Raw genomic sequence first — 21,127 nt, 5'->3', positions numbered from 1 at the left:
GAGCAGTGAACCCCAGTGTGGTGTGGGGCTCAATCCTGGGACCCTGAGATCATAACCTGAGCTGAAGGCAGATGCTTAACTGACTGAGCCCCCCCAGGGGCTCCTGAAGTAATTTCTATTGCTTGTACATTTTTCTACTTTTGATAGAAACACAGGTGTGTTAAATAGCTTGTTTTTAACTCTCAGATAAAAGTAATCATGCAAGAGTGATGAGAGAGGACAGCTTTCACTTGGCCTTAGTGTTGGGGAGAGAGAGATAGGGAGTGGTGGGGACTGCGGTGCACTAAGAGCACTGGCCTCTTCTACAGGGAGCAGCTGCCTAGTGAGGCCCTAGCTCACTGAGGTTGCAGAGACTACAGGCCCAATATTGCTAGATCTGCAGCATTTTCAAGAGAATCCTGGTAACCAGGGTTTTAAGATAACATTTTCTGATCTGAAATGTTGGCAACTAGCACAAAATTCTTCAAAGTGCTGTGGGCTAAACAAGCTAACTCTTTGACTTTGGAGGATGTAGAAGTCTGTGCTTATCACAACAGATAGGTGATCGGTGAAAACAGAGGGCCGATGACCAGATGGAGCTGACCAAGAAGCATGCGTAGCCTTCTCAGCTCTGTAGGGGAAACCAAGTAAAGGTCAGGTTAAATGCAGCTAACAAAAATGGAGTTCTTCTTTTAATGGCAGAGAAGATTCTTCTCTTTGTAACACAGTATGAAAGACTTGTGTTCAAAACAGAAAATAAAAGGGAAGCCAAAATAAAAGAGCATCAACGAAGGAGGTGACTTTATCCATGAGAAACTAGATCCAAGTGTGAGCAGGCCAGCCTTCTAGGTATGGAATAACTAAAGGGGCCGAATTAAGAGCCATAAGACTGGGCCAATGTGAATCGTAATGCAGACAAATCAGACCAGGCCTCAGGCTTTGGCTTTATCCACTCATAAATAGGAAGGAATTATAATTAAAAGAGCCCTGAACTATGTCATTGTAGTAGATGTGGCAGTTTAACCTGTTTGATTAAGATTACTTGTATGTGTAATGAACACGTCGAGTAAGTGTGTGAACAGTCAGTCCATCCGTCACGTGGCCAACTTCTCCTCATCTAATTCCTTCGCATGTCCCTGAAGAAGCCCATTCAGTGTTGAAGCAGAAATAGCCAAACCCTTATGAACACAGACTTCCACAATATTGGAGCTGGGACAAAACCCTCCAGGCTCCTAATTGCAAACTGGTTTCAGGACTACAGTCCTGCCCCCAAGGTATGGGGAGGTCAACAGAGAGCAACGGGGAAGGTTGAGAGGCTAAGTCTGTAGGACCTGGCTCCTGGTCTCAGTCCTGCACTGATTCGGCTTCCAGAGAGGTCACACAGCCACCTGGGGAAGCCTGCTCCTCGCTTGATCTTCCAGCAGCCTCTGTCACCGGGGCTACTTCCTCCTTCCATGATACGCCCATCCCTCATGTTCTGCTGTCTTCTCTCTTCTCTAGAGGGACTTTCTTCTTTCTCCTCTCCTTCCTCCTCACCATACGTCTTGTGCTGGGGTTCGATGGGCCTCTTCCTTTCTTGCTTGCTGTGCTAGCAATTCATATCTACCCAGGACTTCACTTACACCCAGGCCAACTCCCCAGCTTTTGTCTTCAGCTCCAACTCCAGCCAACCTGACAATTCTGCTTTGATATCTCAGAGTCCCTGCCAGCTCAACCTGCCCAAAACAGTAGTTTCATACCCCCCAAAACCTGCTCCTTCCCTCAGTGATGGCACCACCATCTGCCCCATTATACAATCCTTTGGTCATTCTTAACACCTCCATCTTCCTCATCCCTCACCTCCAGTCCATTACCACATCCTGAATATTCTAATAACAAAATACATCTCCCATCCCATCTGCCTTTCTTACCATCTCCCTCCTCTGCCTGGTTCAAGCCACCATCGTCTCTCAGCTGTCAGTGTGCTCTGCCCTGGTCTCCTTTCACCATGTTGCCTCCTCCAAACCATTCTGTATCCAGCCACTATAGTGAGCTTGCAAAAACCCAAATGGGGGACGCCTGGGTGGCTCAGTTGGTTAAGCATCTGCCTTTAGCTCAGGTCATGATCCCAGAGTCCTGGGATCGAGCTCTGCATTGGGCTCCCTGCTCAGTGGGGAGCCTGTTTCTCCCTTTCCCTCTGCTGTTCCCCTTGCTTGTGCTCCCTCTCTCTCTATCAAATAAATAACTAAAATCTTAAAAATTTTTTTTTACCAGTAGTATTATCATATCACATCTTCCTAAAATTCTTTCCAGTAGCTTCCCATTACACTTGGGATAAAGTGTAAATTTCTTAGCCTGGCCCTCAAGGTCCTACAGGACTGAGCTCCTGACTGTCAAACTGGCTTCAGTCCATGCACTTGACCCTCAAGCCACACTGTCTTTCAGTTCTTTTTTTTTTTTTTTTAAGATTTTATATATTTATTTGACAAAGAGAGACACAGTGAGAGAGGCAATATAAGCAAGGGGAGTGGGGGAGGGAGAAGCAGGCTCCTCGCTGAGCAGGGAGCACGAGGTGGGGCTCTATCCCAGGACCCTGAGATCACGACCCGAGCGGAAGGCAGACACAACAACTAAGCCACCCAGGTGCCCCTGTCTTTCAGTTCTTAAGTGGCCTAAATCCCCTTCTGTCCAGGGCCAGTTCTCTTTGTGGAAAGCCACCTCTACCACCACTCCTGACCTTGGTCTGGTCAGACCTTTCTCACCCTCCAGGACTCAGCTCAAGGCCACGTCCTCAGGAACAATTCCTCTGAGGTAGCCTAATCTACATGCAGAGCTCTTCATGCCACTTTGTTTAATGCCTGAGTCTTCCGTCCCATTCACCAGTGTGTCTCTAGTGCCTATAACAGTACCTGAGACAGAGCACGAGCTCTGTAGATCTTTGTCGAATAAATGAACATTAGCTGGGAATGAGTTCCAGATATCTGCTGTTCTGGAATGTGTTCTGGTCACCCAGAATCCTGGCAACCTAGAGACAGTTAATAATTTAAAGTATTTATAATTTATAAGTCCTAAGTAGAATTTGGTCTTAGTGACCAATTTTTCTTAATTAAGTTTGTTCTGAAAATAAGTGGAGAAGTAAGTAAGTGGCCCATTTTCAGTGACATACCAGTTATCTCATGGAGGGGGTTAGGAGACACACGTGGTTTAAAAGTCACATGATGTGTGTTGCCGGAAGCAATTTGACGATATATATCACCAACCTCAAAGGTCTCTATGAACCTCAGAGCCGGCCATGGGATGGTAAAAGTACTCTCCTCCTGACAGCTGTAAATATGTATGATCCTTTTGGAAAACAATTTGGCCAACTCTAGAGCCATAAAGTTGTATTTCTGGTGCTTCTAGATGGTGTCTACCTAACTTTCTCAAGGAGATCTTCCCTGGACTACCCACCAACCGCAAACTCAGCACCCTTTGTCTTGTTTTTTTGTGACATTTCTCGTATCTATAATTACGTGTTCACTATTTACTCACCATCTTAGGTTCTAAGCTCCATGAGGGTAGGGGCAGGGCTGGCTTTATTTGTCTCTATAGCCTTACGACTTTAACTAATGCATTAAAATAAAGAAATACTTGTTGAATATGCTGAATAGAGAAAATCATCCCGAATAAAATAGCTCTAACTCCCAATAGTGATATTAGCAGTTATCCTCCACGGAGAGGTCCCCATGTGCCCGACATTGTTGAGCTCACTCTGCATGGCAGGCTCACAGTAGCCCTTCAGCCCCCTACTCCCATGGATGGAAATGGAAGCCCAACCTTCCTCAAAGTTAAGGTCAACCAACGAGTAAATGATTCATCGACACTTTACTTACAACAACCACACACTCGAAGGAATCTACGTGTTATTTGAATAGAATACCTTACAATTTCCAGGGTTCAGGTTTTCCAAAGTTGAGAGGGCCTTCAGGTTTTACCCTCAGGCCACAGTGCCCTGCAGTGATCCCTGCGGATGTGGGCGGGACAAGATGGAGGTACCAGTCTTGGCATCTGGAGAAGGTCTGGGTAGTCAACTAATAGATTTGTACTTGTGCCTAGAGATAAAAGTGAGGACTACATACGGAACATGGAAAAGAATCACAGAAAACTGAAAGACTCTAAAATCTGGAGGCACCTGCTTGGCTCAGTCTGTTAAACGTCTGCCTTCAGTTCAGGTCATGATCCCAGGACCCTGCAATTGAACCCTATGTTGGGCTCCCTGATCAGTAGGGAGTCTGCTTCTCTCTCTCCCTGTGACTCTCCCCCCTGCTTGTGCTTGTGCACACACACACGCTCTCTCTCAAATAAAATCTTTTTTTTCTTTTAAAGATTTTATTTATTTATTTGACAGAAAGAGAGAGAGATCACAAGTAGGCAGAGAGGCAGGCAGAGAGAGGAGGAAGCAGGCTCACTGCTGAGCAGAGAGCCCGATGCGGGGCTCGATCCCAGGACCCTGAGATCATGACTGGAGCCAAAGGCAGAGGCTTAACACACTGAGCCACCCAGGCACCCCTAAATAAATAAAATCTTAAAAAAAAATTTTTTTTTAAGAATCTTAAGATTTAGGTGTGCCTGGGTAGTTCAGTCAGTTAAGCATCTGCCTTCTGCTCAGATCATGATCCCAGCATCCTGGGATAGAGCCCCACATCAGACTCCTTGCTCAGCGGGGAGCCTGCTTCTCCCTCTCTAGCTCCTCCGTTGCTTATATTCCCACTCTTGCAATCTCTCACTGTCATAAATAAATAAAATCTTTAAAAAAAATTATCTAAGATTTGAAGTCTGGACCTATGGATAGCACGGTTACAGAGCCTGAAAGGAAACCTGTTTTCTGCTAATTCTGTCATCATGCTGCCACTTAGCCCCCTCAAACTGGTTGTTCACTGTTGGAGACATCTAAGCCGACGCGATTCTTTGGTGTAAGACAGTGGTCAGATCTGTTCTACTATTCTGGAAAATGCTAGCTCAGGCTAGAAGTTTCCAGGTATGTTACCATAAATGTGAGGTTTTGTAGCTTCGAGGGCCCTCTGTTCCAAGGCCCACATGGGACTAACAGCCTGTAGAGTATTGTGGCTGTTTTATATTTGTTTCATCAAGCATAGTATCTAGAGGAGGAACTTCACAACTCGAAGACACAGAGGGATATTACAAAGAAAACGAGAAAATAACTGTCTTCTTCCATATTCCTCTTGCTGGCTGCCTCTCTTCTCGCCCACACGACTGTGGTACAGCTGGCAGTTCCACTTCTTCACTTTTTCTCCTAACACCTTTTACCTCTTATGAAATATCTGCTTATCTGTGATCAATACCTCTGGCTACATATTGAATCACCCAGAGAATTCTGAGGAAAAAAAACAGATGCCTGGCCCCTACCTAAGACCAGTTCAGGGTCTCTGGGAATGGGGTGTGGGCGTCTGTAGTATCCAGAAGTCCCTGGGACCTAGTACAGGTTATCTGTTGCTCTATGGCAGTATAACCTCCCCCACACTCAGGAGCTCCGGACAAGAATCTTTTGTTTCTCACAATTCCGCGGTTTGCGGTTTGTGTTCCTTCAGTAGGCCTTGCCTGGGTTCACTCTTGAAGCTGAGTGTAGGTGGGCTCTGCTGGGGGCTGAGCTCTGCCAGGATGCCTGGGCCTCCCTCCCATTGGGCTCCTTCATCCTGGGCTTCCTCAGGACAAAATCTGGGCATGGGGGTGTCTTGTGCTTTGCTTTGACTGCTAGAATTGAGGCAGTGGTAATGTCATCTGGCTTCCTCTTTTGTTTCTTAGCCAGCTGTTGGAAGGCCTTCATGCCCTGAAGAAAGTTAATCATTTTGACTCTCTTTACAATAATTCATTTGCCTAATTGCCGTGTTTCCGACAGGATTGCAGACAGAAGGGTCTAAGAAGTTAAGAGCAAGATTTAGCCTTGGCAACACAACCCTGATTCCGACCTTTTTTTTTCTCTCTAGATACACACCTTCAGGCACATTGGCTTAACGAGTATTCCTCGTTCTTCTGTTTTAAAATGTTTCATCAACCTAGGAAACATGATTTACTCATTCATTCACAAATAATTTTCAAATGTCTATTATGCGTGAGGCCCTCTGCTAGGGGTACAGCCACATCATTTGGAGGAAATAAGAGAATCTTGAGGTCATGATTCTTATTTTCAGTGGTTTCATCTATTGTATCTACTGACAGCAGAAGATATTGAAGAGTCAAATAAACGATTATTTGGTAATTCCAGAGGATTGCCAAGGAGACCTATTTCAGGGGGACTATAAGACATACAGGGACACCAAACCAGCCTGGGGAGGAGATCCAGAGACCCCTCTTTAGGCAGAGACATTTGATCTGAGCCTTAAAGGATGAGTTTGCGTTAACTAAAAATCGCCCCCGATTTTTCATTCTCCTTTCTTTTCCAGACTTCTCATCTCTCTCTTTGCTTTCACCAGCCACCTGGGTGAGGCTGTAATCATTTCCAGCTTCCTCCTTGGGAGCTGTAAGTTCATACCATTTGCAGTTTCCTTTAACCCAAGACAAGAAACTTCCTAAAGCACAAACCACTCTCTTTTTCTTGGATTGGAATTAGAGAAAGCTATCCTTCACAGCCTCAGCTTGGCAAACCTTGTTTTCTGTGTTTTCAGCAACTCAAGCATCCCAACCTTGTGAACCTCATCGAAGTCTTCAGAAAGAAGCGGAAGCTTCACCTGGTGTTTGAGTACTGTGATCACACAGTTCTCCATGAGTTGGACAGACACCAAAGAGGGTGAGTGATCGTTCCTTACACACGAACCACAGCAGCACACACCGGGATTTACAAAGGAAGATGAACAGGGGCCCTTTTGCCGACCAAGCAGGAGCAGGTGATCTTTGCACAGCTGGGCTCGACAGCAGAAGAGTTATTGAAAAGGTTGGGACAGCGGTCATACGTCCTCATGTTCAAGAAGAAAATGCAGCATTATTTGTTGAACTTAATTTCTTTGTTAGACTATCTGTGTCTCTGAGAAAGAAAAAGAAGGCTATTACTGGTTAGTCGCACCTGGCTAGGGAAGTGTAAGGACTTGGAGATTCAAAGCATGAGTCCAGAGACAACAGCCAAGGGGAGGTTTAAGGCTAGAGCAAACGTGCCATTTCACCCAGAACGATCTAGGCGTCTGATCTCCTGTATCGGTCAGGAATTCTTTGGTGACAAGGGACCAGAACCCACTGAGGCAAGTTTAGGTGAAAAGACTGTGGCAGTGGCTGAGCCTGGGAAGGATGGTGAAATCCTGGAGGCTCTGATGATCTTATCACCCATCCATCTGCAGCACAGACATTACAAGAAGGCTTGGTGAGCAGACAGAGCCTTTGTCTGCAAAAAAAGGGTGTGTGTGTCCTTTCCTCTGGTTGAAGGTAGCCCCTCGCCAGAGTGAGCAGAGCACAGGCTAGATTTCAGTGCCCATCTACCCCTCCTCGGCTAGGTGTTTAAAAGGCAGAACACCATGGGTGGTACATATTTTCTCTCTCGACTCTTCTCTATGCTGGCTTCGTTCTGCCTTGCAGATGAGTCTCACAAGACTCATTTGGGAATGATGGATTTGGGAAGGTATGTGTACGTGGCATGTGATAGAGGGGAAAAATTTGAACTAGGAAGCCTGGCTGCAAGCTTTTCTCAACCTCTGTAGCCACTTGAGAGGAAAGTCCTAGAAGAAGGCATCTGCATATATAAAGTCCATTGGAAAACTCTGCCTCAGGTCAGGTGATGCAACTATCCCTGGGGCCAATCGCTAGAATGATTAGCAGGCTCTGGAAGATGTAACTCCAAGCGGGTTAGTCAAAGATGACTTCCTGGAGGAGGTGGCCTTTGAGTTGAATGGCAAATAGACTTCAAACAAGTGAGCAGTGAAGGATATCTCATGTTGTCCTTTTGCTGGGTGCCTGGGAGCCCCGCTTTGGCTAGCAACAATATGCAGAGTGGTGTTGTATATCAGAGTGGGAAAGTGGCACCCCGTTCCTGCTCACATTCATACTCTGGAGTCTAGAGCCTGTGGCTCTTTCAACAATGCCTTCAAGCCCTGACCGAGGGCTTGCTCTTTGCCACGTGGTGGTACCTACATGATCAACCGTGATATCCAGGCAAATGGGATTAAAGTGGCTTGTGGTTTGTAAGTGACCATGGCACAGGCTTTTGGTGTTAATTTACACAGCCAAAGAGAGCCAAGGGAACAGACACCTCCCTTCAGAAAGTCATTGATACGGATAAATTATGTTCAAGGGAGAAAACATTTAGCATGTTGATATTTGTTCTTTTGACAGCTCACAACTGACACTTCAATTAAGCCCATTAGTATGAATTCTTCTGGGTCTGTGGTACTCGGGAGATGTTGCAGGACATTTGATTAATCATGTTAGATTGAGTCACTTGGAAACACAGATTAGTGGGGGACTGAAAGTGGGAGTCTGTTCTTTTTTTGGCATAGAGTTTGTGCAAAAGGAAAAAAAAAAGACTGGACAAGGAATGATTAGAGTTGTTTTTTTTTTTTTTTAAAGATTTTATTTATTTATTTGACAGAGAGATCACAAGTAAGCAGAGAGGCAGGCAGAGAGAGAGGAGGAAGCAGGCTCCCTGCCGAGCAGAGAGCCCGATGCGGGGCTCAATCCCAGGACCCTGGGATCATGACCTGAGCCGAAGGCAGAGGCTTTAACCCACTGAGCCACCCAGGTTCCCCTGATTAGAGTTTTGAAAGAAGATTTTTTCTTTAACTCCACCAGCTAGTGGAGTTATAACATATATAACACTTATATATGTTATAAATATATGCATATGCTATATATGTTATATGTTATATATGTGTGTTATATATGTTATATATGTTCCAGGAAATAGAAAATGCTTTAATATGGAGGTGGGTTAGGGAAGGGGAAGACCAGTAGATATGTGTGTGGTTTTAGTACAAGCAACATTTCCAAATGAACATGTGCCATGGTTTGTCAATATAAGACTGACCTAAGGAATGCTAATAAATGAACAAACTTGAAAAATAAGATTTATTCTAAGCCAGATTATATTCATTTATTTTGAAGTTTCACGATTTTTTTTTTATTGGTTAGTTTGTTGCAAAACTAGACGTTACTGGGGCACCTGGGTGGCTCAGTCGGCTAAGTGTCTGCCTTCAGCCCGTACCATGATCCCATGGTCCTGGGATTGAGCCCCACGTAGGGCACCCTGCTAGCAGGGACTTGGCTTCTCCCTCTGCCCCTCCCCCTGCTCATACTCTCTCTCTCTCTCAAATAAATGAATAAAATCTTTAAAAAAATAGAAGTTATTTTCCATTACACAGAATATTTGGCAATACTCCAATCTATTTTAAAGACTATTTCAAATTTTTGCTTGTCATCATTAAGGAATAAATGTCATTAAACTGTATTAGCCAATGATTTTGAAATTCATAGGAACATTTTCTTTTTCAGCTGAGAAATCTCATCCTATAGAATAACACTTAGTAAACACATTCCCAGTAAAAGTGGGTCGGCATCCCGTGTGTGACCTTTGGCAAGTTGCTTCCTGGCGTTATCACCTGTGAAAATGAGGGTTTTGGAGCCAGTAGAGTTGAAGGGGACTTGCAGGTCTGAGGTGCGGTGACTTGTTGATCTGATACCCTAGAGGTCAGAGGACTGCTGTTTTCCTTCAGTCTCATGTGTGATCCGTGAAACAATATCAACAAAGGGTGGTTTGTTAATGTTTTCCCAGTGTGGGGTCAGGAGGGGTCCTCCTTGGGGTGGTACACTTGTCTGAAAAGTGTTCTGTGATCCCTTTATTCTATTTCTATTTTTTTTTAAAGATTTTATTTATTTATGATAGAGAGAGCGAGAGAGAGAACACAAGCATGAGGGAGCTGGAGAGGGAGAAGCAGGCTCCCTGCTGAGCAGAGAGCCTGATATGGGGCTCGATCTCAGGACACTGGGATCATGACCTGAGCCAAAGGCAGATGTTTAATGATGGAGCCACCAAGGTGCCTCACTTTATTCTATTTCTAGGTACAAATTTATAAAATACGAAGTGGATCATGCCAGTCCTCTACATAAAATCCTGTAATCACTCCCCAAAGCTTATGAATGTGGTCCCAGCAGGGGACACAAGACTTCTGTCTCTCCACAGTCCCGTTTCTTACCAGTTTGTTGAATAAAACATGACACCATCCCCACAGAATCCTTGGCATTCTGAGCTTCAAGCAAGACATGGGGTTTTCAGTCTGCGTTGCCGTTCCTTGTCGACTCAGCTTAGCAAACTCCTGCTTGTCCTTCAGCTACAGTTCAAATATGACCCTCTCTGTGGGAGCTGTTTTAGCTGACACTGAGGAGAGTCAGGAGTTCCTTTCTCTGGCATCTGTCACATCTTCTGGGATTGTTTCTATTATATATCCCATTTGCAAGGGAAACTATAAAACCTTCAAGGGCAAATGCTATGCCTTCTTCCCCTGTGTTTCCCCAGTATCTTCTAGCCTAATTTTTGGCACTTGGTACATCCCTAATACTTATGGAATGACCAAGTTAGTAAACCAATAAATTGATACTTACAGGATGGTTTTGGAGAAGGGTAATATAACCATGTTTTGATGATTTTTCACTTTAAGATAGTTACTGTGATTAGATGTTCTAAAACCTAATATTGTCAGAGGAAATTATCAGTATATTGCTGGAGCAACCTGTCCCAGAAGGCAGGTTGGCACTGTGTGTTTAAAGCCTTAGAGAATTTCATTCTTCTATACATAGCTGTCCAATTTTCCCACACCATTTATTGAAGAGACTGTCTTTTTTCCGCTGGATATTTTTTCCTGCTTTGTCGAAGATTATTTGACCATAGAGTTGCAGGTCCATTTCTGGACTCTCAACTCTGTTGCATTGATCTATGTGTCTGTTTTTCTGCCAGTACCATGCTATCTTTGTAGTAAACCTTGAAATTAGGCGACATGATGCCCCCAGCTTTATTTTTCTTTTTCAACATTTGCTTAGCAAATCAGAGTCTTTTCTGGTCACAGCAACTTCTTTCAAGACATGTCTCCAAAGGCAAAGGAAACAAAAGCAAAAATGAACTTTTGGGACTTCATCAAGATAAAAAGCTTCTGCATGGCACTGGAAACAGTCAACAAAACAAAGAAGCAACCCACGGAATGGGAGAAGATATTCGCAAATGACAGTACAAAAGGCTGATATCCAAGATCTGTAAAGAACTCCTCAAACTTGACATTCAAAAAACAGATAATTATGTCAAAAAATGGGCAGAAGACATGAACAGACAGTTCTCCAAAGAAGACATACAAATGGCTAACAGACACTTGAAAAACTTATCATCATTAGCCATCAGGGAGATTCAAATCAAAACCACATTGAGATACCACCTTACACCAGTTAGAATGGCCAAAATTAAGAAGACAGTAAACAACAAGTGTTGGAGAGGAAGTGAAGAAAGGGGAACCCTCTTACACTGTTGGTGGGAATGCAATTTGGTGCAACCACTTTGGAAAACAGTGTGGAGATTCCTTAAGAAATTAAAAATAGAGCTACCCTATGACCCTGCAATTGCACTACTGGGTATTTACCCCAGAGATAGAGATGCAGTGAAAAGAAGGGCCATCTGTACCCCAATGTTCATAGCAGCAATGGCCACAGTCGCCAAACTGTGGAAAGAGCCAAGATGCCCTTCAACAGACGAATGGATAAAGAAGATATGGTCCATATATACAATGGAATATTATGCCTCCATCAGAAAGGATGAATACCCAGCTTTTCTATCAACATGGACAGGACTGGAGGAGATTATGCTGAGTGAAATAAGTCAAACAGAGAAAGTGAATTATATGGTTTCACTTATTTGTGGAACATAAAGAATAACATGGAGGACATTAGGAGAAGGAAAGGAAAAGTGAAGGGGTGAAATCGGAGTGGGAGATGAACCACGAGAGACTGTGGACTCTGAGAAACAAACTAAGTGTTTTGGAAGGGGGGTGTGGGGGGTTGGGTAAGCCTGGTGGTGGATATTAAGGAGGGTGCGGATTACATGGAGCACTGGGTGTGGCGCATAAGCAATAAATCTTGGAACACTGGAGAGAAAAAAAAAGCCTTAGAGAGGAGCGCCTGGGTGGCTCAGTTGTTTAAGCATCTACCTTCAGTTCAGGTCCTGATCCCTGGGTGCTTAGCACGGAGTCTCCTTCTCTCTCTGTCTCTCTCTCCCTCTGCCCCTTCCCACTGCTGTTTCTCTCTCTTAAATAGATAAAATATTTAAAATAAATAAATAAATAAATAAATAAATAAAAATAAAAGCCTTAGAGGCATAATTTTAGACCAATTCTACTTCTAACAATTTACAATGAAAAGAAAATTGAGTACATGCATTAAACTTTAGTTATAAAAGTGTTTATTGCTAAAGGATTTTTTATGTTTTTTTTTTTAATTTTTAAAAAAATATTTTAAGTGAGCTCTGCACCCAGCATGGGGCATGAACTCATGATCCTGAGATCAAGACTTGCCTGCTGTACTGATAGTCAGCCGGGTGCACTGCTAAAAGATTTTTTAATAGTGAAAACATTGGAAAACAACTGAAATGTCCAATAATAGAGGATCAGTTAAGTAAATTGTGGTGTATCTTTGCAATAGAATATAGTGGGGCCGCTAAGAATCATGCTTATAAGTAAAACATACATTGAGGGTGGCTCAATTGGTTAAGCGACTGCCTTCGGCTCTGGTCATGTTCCTGGAGTCCCAGGATCAAGTCCCACATTGGGCTCCCAGCTCCATGGGGAGTCTGCTTCTCCCTTTGACCCTCCCTCCTCTCATGCTCTCTCTCTCTCACTCTCTCTCTCTAAATAAACAAAATCTAAAAAAAAAAAAAAAAAAAAAAGCTTCCGGCTTGAAGTACAACTTCCTCTTTGTGATGCCTGAGTGGTTCAGTGGTTCAGGCCTCTGCCTTTGGCTCAGGTCATGATCCTAGGGTCCTGAGATCGAGTCCCGCATCAGGCTCTTTGCTCAGCGGGAAGCCTGCTTCTCTCTCTGTCTCAGCCTGCTTGTGTGCACTCTCTCTCTCTCTGACAAATAAATAAATAAAGTCTTAAAAAAAAAAAGTACATTGGAATAGAAAAATGTTCACAAGTGGTTGCAAAATGAATGTAATAAAAATACATATTCATTTTCATAGAATTTATATACAGATAGAAAAAAGGAAAATGATGTACTCTTAATGTTTTAATAGTGATAGTTTGAGTTATGATTGTTACAGATACTTTTTACTTTATTTTTTAAGATTTTATTTATTCATTTGAGAGAGAGCAAGTGAGCAAGTAAGAGAGGACTGAGAGAGAGAGAGCATGAGCAGAGGGGAGGGACAGAGGGAGAAGCAGACTCCCCACTGAGCAGGGAGCCCAGACACAGGACTCAGTCCTAGGACCCCAGGATCATGACCTGAGCAGAAGGCAGACACTTAATCGACTGAGCCACCCAGGCGCCCTTTACTTATGTTTTTTGTAATATTTCCTCCATGTTCCATTTATCACTGTGGTAATTGTTAATCATTAAAATAATAAAAATCATTCTTGCCAAATCAGACTCAAAGACCTGTCTCTACTTTGAATCTAAAATGGATGCTAATTCATCTCCTTATTATCGTATTTGTACCTTCTTGGACTTCTTTGGAAAGCTTTTGAAGAAGATTCAAATTCACGTTGCTCCCAACAAGCAAGTTTGTGCCACAAAATATGTATCCTGCTACAGTGACATCAATATCTATCTGTTGTAATTCCCAGAGCTGGGCTCATGTTGTTTATATTTGCCTTCAAAACAAATGTATTACCATTCCTTATCTTCAGCAGACCTTAACATACTTTGTACTTAGTATTCTTTCAACTGTTGGTCTCTCCTCTGTCAAAGTTTGGTAAATGACTAGTTTCCGTACTCGCTCCTAATTTTTCTATCCTTCTGTAAGTACAACCAGAAACAATATTTCACTGGTTCTTTTACAATACTACTGGGTCCACGTCTGACTCTCATGTAGTTGGTGCAAACAACAGCTGGTGGGAAAAGGCTAAAGGTTAATACTGCAAGTTTTCAAATTCTGTCAGTAGAATTCCATAACTTTTATAAAACACTAAAAAATCTGTCTTTTTTAGATTGCAAGTGATATATTGTTTGTGCCAATAATGTTTCAAGGAACACAGAATCAAAGAAATAAGTAAAATTCACAGATTGAGAAATTGTTTTCTAATTATTTTTCCTTGCATATCTGTATTTAAATAGATTGTATTCCACGTCAGGTAGTTATGCATTTTTTCAAGTGTATTCAGGAATTGTCTCCCAATATAAATATTTCTACTTTTATATTTTTAAAATGGCTGCGTGGCATTCCATTGTACAAATATACCACAGTTTCTTTCTTTAGTTCCCCCACTGATAAATATTTAGATTTCTACTTTTTCTCTATCTCTAACAAGACTAAAATGAACAACTACTTGCACAAATATTTCCATAGAATAAATTCCTAAGAACATAGTATTTCTCTAGGAGCATGGCCAGTCCTTCCTTCCCCATGTTTGTTTTTGTTGTAGCCCTGTGGAGAAATGAAGCTTTGGTGAATGTTGATTGTTTGGCTTCTTGGACTGTCCCAAGTATTAGAAGAGCCATAGCAGGAAGGATGTTTCAAGTGTTGAGAATGCCAGAAAGAGATCTGTATTCTCTTCATCATCTCTACCATCTCCCATGTAACTGAAGATGTTTTTGAAAATCAGTTTGATCTCTTCATTATCACACAACAGTTTATGTTTCTCTCGTTTCAATTTTATTTTTTTTTTTACAGTTTTTTTTTTTGAAGATTTTTATTTATTTGACAGACAGAGATCACAAGTAGGCAGAGAGGCAGGCAGAGAGAGAGAGAGGAGGAAGCAGGCTCCCCGCTGAGCAGAGAGCCCGATGTGGGGTTCCATCCCAGGACCCTGGGATCATGACCTGAGCCGAAGGCAGAGGCTTTAACCCACTGAGCCACCCAGGCGCCTCTCATTTCAATTTTATTATTAGGACATTAGGGTTACAGTATACCCTTCCCCCAAAGTCTTCGAAGGGAGAGACAGGAGATGGCTTTCTGAGAGTTAGTTTGTGAAACCATCAGGGCAGAGGTAACCTTACAGGCAAAGCAACCTCAAAGAGATAAAATGGCTGCTGGGCTTGTCAGATTGGACTGATTGTATATGTTTTATCTAATGTCAAGACCTTCCTAATTTGGGGATGGGTGTAAGTAAGTAAGTATGTAAGCTAGCTGAGGCTAATGACAACAACCAACTGCCTACTTTCCCTCATTCCAAGATTCTTGACTCACCAGACAGCATTCTGATTAGAACTTGCCTTTGTTTATGGAATTGTCTACAAGGAAAGCATAAGCTGGCACTCAGAATTTGGACATGGACGCAGACTCCTCCAAAGCTTTTGTTGGTTGAATATCTTCATATTTATCTGAGAGAGTATAAGGCAGAGGGCATGGTGATGACAACCTTCAACATGGCTGCTCTTGCGTCAGGCTGTTCCAGTCTGGGTGGGCTGTTTTCAGGGCCTGGAATGCCGTTATCATGTGGCATCCCCCTTCCCCATCCTCCTTGAGATTCCTATCACTTCCCTCCGGTGTGGCAGGTGTCCAGTGTTCTTTGTTTCAAGTGATTTTCTTTTATGGTTTCCTTCTTTTTGATTGGATGTATGCTCCAGGGGCTTCCTCAGAACTGTGTATGAGAGGTTTAAAAAGACAGAGATTTGAGTAAAAGTCCTGTTTTTTTTATTTCCAGAAGCTTAGGGAACCCTCTCTTTGTTCACAGAATTCTGAATTATGAGAATCACGGGCCTTAACTTTTATTCCCTTGTGTTGGTACTTGGTAAGCTCCTTCTGTCTGAGAAAAAAGTTTGAATTGTCTTGTTGCTGATTTCCTGGGCTTTGGTTTCTCTATTTTCTTGTTCTGGGCCTTTGGTTATTTGGATTCTGGACTCTGAGTGGTTCTCTTGCTTTTTTTTTTTTTTTTTTTTTGGTGAGTAAAGCAACAGAAATAATTAACTAATTAACTAGTTAATTAGTTAATTGAAAGATTTTATTTATTTATTTGACAGAGAGAGACTCAGCGAGAGAGGAACACAGGCAGGGGCAGAGGGAGAAGAAGAGGCAGGCTTCCTGCCAGCAAGGAGCCTGATGCCGGGCTTGATCCCAGGGATCATGACCTGAGCCGAGGGCAGATACTTAACGACTGAGCCACCCAGGCGCCCCAAGCAAGTGAAGTTTATTAAGTAAAGATACAGGAAAATCTCTCAAGAATGAGAGGGGCCTTTAGGGTTGGTCTTTTATAGAAGGCTAACCAGGGAACTTAAATCCTTTTAACATCTCTATAGATAACATCTTCAATGGCTTACTTCCTTTTTAGGGGCTGGCTATTCTTTGTGGGTCACCAGTGATTATCCTAAAGTCCCCCACCTCCCTCAAGCCTAGGGCAGGGTGGGTCTTAGGTCCTCTTGCTTTTTTATAGTATCTTGTTCTTATTTCATGGATGCAACAGCTTTCTTTTTCTTCCTGAAGATATTGGGGGTGTTTTTGTTTTTGTTTTTTTAATGTTCTCTTCACTCTCTATGGTTTCTCTTTCTTTTAAGTTGCTTTTTTCTGTTTTGGTCGCTGCCTTTCTCATTTGAGGTTTTTCTTGGGCCTCCTATAGTCTCTGGTTGTGTGCCCATGGTTAAGAGTAGGGTGCTATTGGAAGCTCTGGGTTTCACTGTGGGGCTAGCTGGCTGGTTCATTTGCTGGGGAACCCCAACGTCAGAATTTTCGTATCTTTCCTCCTAGGCTTCCCCCCAAAAAGTCTTCCAGTATTTTCCTTTGAAAGTGAAGTATGGTTTGTCAGAAGCCAGTCGGGAAGAGGGCTGGGGACCCTCAACATTCAGCAGTTAGTATGTACATAATCATTTAATCCTCTGTTTTTGGAACAGTATCCACAATCTCAACTGTACCAAATGTCCTCCATTTTACACTCTCCAGAAAACAAAACTTCAGCCTTCTACTAGGTAGGGGGAAGAGTGCTTCCTATTAGAATAGAGTAGGGGAAGGGATCTAGGGATTTGATGGTTTCTAGAGCAGATTTTCTACACTCTTTCCCTCCCACTTCCATAGAATCTTGGCTGCTGGTTTCTGCCCCTTTAAAGGATTCTTTTGGATAAGTTGGTTGGTCTCCCATATTCCCCTCTTCAGGCTTAGGTTTTAGCATTCCAGGATGTATTGTCAGTTTGGATTCCAAAATGTGTTGCTATTATCTCTTCTCTTGTTCTCTCAGGCCATGTAGCATTTTTATTTTGGAAAAAAAAAAAAAAAAAATCAGTGCAGTTGCAGTCAGGTTTGGAGAGGGAGTGCAATTAGATAGGTTTGCTCAATCCACCATCTGAATTCAGAAGTCCTTTAAAATACTTTCTTCTGTTGGCTCAGATTACACTGTTTTTCTTGTCACCCTGCTTTCCTCCCTGCTCAACCTTAGTCTCTGGCTGAATCCCTCTCTGCCTTCTGACCTCTACCTGTTGAGGGCCTCAAGACTTTGATTCTCTTCTTTTGCTGTATTCACTCCTTAAGTGGCTTTCCAGTCCTCTGGCTCCAAACGCCATCCATAGGCTCATGCTTCCCAAATTTAGATTTCCAGCTTGACCTTCCTTGTGAATTCAGAACAGCTCACCCAGAATATCCTTTGGATGTCCGATAAACAACTCAATATATCCACTCTTCTTCCCTCCTCAAAACCAGCTCTCCTATCAGTATTCCCCTCCGGAAAGAGCCCCATCATAGACCAGCCACTCAAGCTAAAAACCTTGGTGTCATTCCTTGATTCCTCTCTGTTTCTTATATCCAATCTCTCAGAAAATCCTGAAGACTCTCATTTTAAAATATAGTACAAATTTGGTCACCATACTTCAGATGTTGACTTAAGCAGAGAGGCTTCCTGGAGCATCCTACCGAAGAATGCGCCCCTTCCTGCCCAGCACCCTCTGTACGTATGTGTATATCCAATTCCAACCCAAGACCACCAAACAGATTCTATTTTTCTCCCTTCCCACATTTGTACTCCCTTCTTTGGCAATGGAAAACTTGGCTCCTATCATCATCCGCTAAAATGGATCTTAGAGTCTGAGGCCTTTCGGAGAAGGCTTTGAAGAGAAGGAACGGAGTAGTAAAGAAGTGAGTTGCTAACTCAGGATGACACTAGGGGGGTTTGATGTTTGAGGATTATGTCATAATGTGCTCAGCCTTAGATGAGCATTGCTAATATGCTATTATAATTTACCTTTAAATACTCCTTTTGCATAATTTCTTTTGGGATATGTTTTTAGAGACTAAAGTGTCATGGCACTGATAACCTTAATCTTTAAGTCATTAAATAATCAAAATATGTTCCATTTTTTTCTGGACAAAAAGTGGAGCCTGGAGGGAAGCATTTTCCCTAGAATGTCCTCCTCTTAGTTGTATTTTTCTAGGCCTTCTTTCTAAACAGGTGAGTTTTCCTAGCATTGTACCTCTGCAGCGTTAGGACGAGGGAGAGAAGTTGGAGAGAGGTAACTCCAAGCCCAGGGACATGGTTCTGGTCCAGAAATGTCCCCTCTCTTCTTCCTGGCAGTGGCTTCTTCATTTCCTGGACATTGGCCCATCCTCTGATCTTCTCGAGAGGATTTCCTGAACATCTGGTCTGTGACAACAGTGGCCCCAGGGCCCCTCCCAGAGCCTAGAAGTGACTCGTTTTGGTCACCTTAACACAACTACTCCAGAGTTTCCCCCCTGGTTTACTTCTTAGTTCTGGCTGAGGACCATACCACCATAGTTTAATGTTTGATTCATAAAAACAGTAAGTCCTGCTTGGGTGAGGGGCTCTAAAAATAAATGTGCTCTCTCTATAGTCATTTCACTCATTGCCCAATGTATTTTTTAAATGCTCCCAGATGAGGCAATGGACACTGGGGAGGGTATGTGCTATGGTGAGTGCTGTAAGACTGAGGATTCATGGACCTGTACCCCTGAAACAAATAATACATTACATGTTAATTTTTTTTAAAAAGGTATTTAAAAAAAGAAGAAGAAGAGGTGCCTTTTTCTAATTCACGTGAAGGATCTGCTGGGGCTGTTGCTTGCCCTGGTTGTCTAAGCCGAGCATCAGGGAAGAAGTTCCAGGAGCAGTGGGAGCACATTTAGATGCTGTGGTAGAGGACAGGGCAGAAAGACAGGGCCAGTGGATGCAGCTAGCTACCAGAGAGAAACAACGTGAGGAAAGAATCAAGATGCCTGTGTGAGGTTTTTGGTTTTGTTTTGTTTTGTTTTAAGATTTTATTTATTTATTTCACAGACAGAGATCACAAGTTGGCAGAGAGGCAGGCAGAGAGAGAGAAGGAAGCAGGCTCCCTGCTGAGCAGAGAGCCCGATGCAGGGCTCAATCCCAGGACCCTGGGACCATGACCCAAGCCGAAGGCAGAGGCTTTAACCCACTGAGCCACCCAGGTGCCCCCCTATGTGAAGTTTTTAATCATTATTCACTTCTGTCACATGGTGTGCGAGGTAAACCTCTTCCCTATCAGCAGTAAAATCTTCATCACCTGGGACACCTGGGTGGCTCAGTTGGTTAAGCCGCTGCCTTGGCTCAGGTCATGATCCCAGCGTCCTGGGATCGAGTCCTACATCGGGCTTCTTGCTCAGCGGGAGCCTGCTTCTCTGTCCGCCTCTGCCTGCCACTCTGTCTGCTCATGCTCACTCTGACTAATAAATAAATAAAATCTTTAAAAAAAAAATCTTCATCACCTGCAAAAAAATGCTTCCTGGGGATTATGGAGAAACCATGTGCCCATGCGTGAAAAATGAATTCTGGGGGTGCCTGGGTGGCTCAGTGGGTTAAAGTGTCTGCCTTCGGCTTGGGTCATGATTCCAGGGTCCTGGGATCGAGCCCCACATAGGGCTCTCTGCTCAGCAAGAAGCCTGCTTCTCTCTCTCTCTCTCTCTCTCTCTGCCTGCCTCTCTGCCTACTTGTGATCTCTGTCAAGTAAATGAATAAAATCTTTAAAAAAAAAAAAGAATTCTATCTCAAGGCATCAGTTTGGGGCAACTTGAAAATACAAAATAAAAATAAAAAGAGCAACACCTCTTTTGCTGTATATGAACTAACTTTCCATCAACCAAAAGCTCCTTGTGGAAGTGAAGCTCAAGTTAACAGGCAGGTTTCCCGCAGCATCACAGGTGGTGGAGGTAGGTGTCATAAAGACTTTCGGAAACCCCCATGACTCTTCACGGTCCCTTCCTATAGAAGGAGATGTTCACCTTGCCCATATCTCACAGTCCCTAGAACCCAGCAGTGTGCTGAGCCCGTGTCCTTCACATTCCATGATGCTCTGTGAGTTAGATGACTGGATGTGTCACGCCTGAAGCCTGTCTTACTTTTTTTTTCTTTTTTTGAGCCGAATTCCGTGGCTACACTAAAAAATGTGTTTGTGTTGCTTCTTTATTTTTATTAGGGTACCAGAACATCTTGTGAAGAGCATAACTTGGCAGACATTACAAGCTGTAAATTTTTGCCATAAACACGATGTAAGTCTCATGATCATCCTTGAAAAATCCTAAGGCTGCCCTTAAAGCTGAGGTAGAGCCTTTGACAAAAGTTTATATCCTACTTTTGCGGATGTGCTTTTTCACCCAAGTCTTCTGAAGCCTGGTCGCGGTCTGTAGAGGCTAAAAATGCCAACCTAGCCATTCTTTCTTCTTCAGGTTACAGAAAAGATGTGTTTTTGTGATGTTAAGAAAGTAGTTGTAGATTTATGTGGATGAGATACGACTCAGATTTAAAGTGGAACCTCATTCGCTTGGAGTCTGCATTGGTCTGGCACCCAACAGTGCTCTCAAGTTGGAGAGCGGGGGAACCCCAAGGGACTCATGCCTGTGGAGTCACAGTAGGCGGAGTCCCAGGCACCGTGCCTAAATCCCAAATGTTGGTGTCTGTGTTGGTGAGATATGAGTGCCAAGTCTGGAGCACAGAGGCCCCTACCTTGGACACTCTTATACTCCTGGCCAGAGGCAGGCTGGGTGGCGGGCTCCGTGGGCTGCTGCCCAGGAGGTGAGACACCACAGGTCCTGGGAAGGCTGCTGTTCCCT

At 43.4% G+C, this 21,127-nt stretch overlaps 1 protein-coding gene across 2 annotated transcripts in view; it reads left to right on the top strand.

Annotated features, from left to right (window-relative positions):
• CDKL1 (cyclin dependent kinase like 1) overlaps nt 1–21,127 on the top strand; it is a 61,614-nt gene that overhangs the window by 27,980 nt on the left and 12,507 nt on the right. For both annotated transcript variants that reach the window (XM_047736245.1, XM_047736244.1), the window contains exons 3-4: nt 6,621–6,742; nt 20,494–20,566. In XM_047736245.1, the coding sequence (XP_047592201.1) occupies nt 6,621–6,742; nt 20,494–20,566 (195 nt within the window). The remainder of the gene's footprint in view (nt 1–6,620; nt 6,743–20,493; nt 20,567–21,127) is intronic.

The sequence above is a fragment of the Lutra lutra genome, chromosome 7 (assembly GCF_902655055.1).
Source record: "Lutra lutra chromosome 7, mLutLut1.2, whole genome shotgun sequence".
In the NCBI taxonomy this organism is placed as follows: Eukaryota; Metazoa; Chordata; class Mammalia; order Carnivora; family Mustelidae; genus Lutra; species Lutra lutra.
This window is presented reverse-complemented; position numbering and strand designations above follow the sequence as displayed.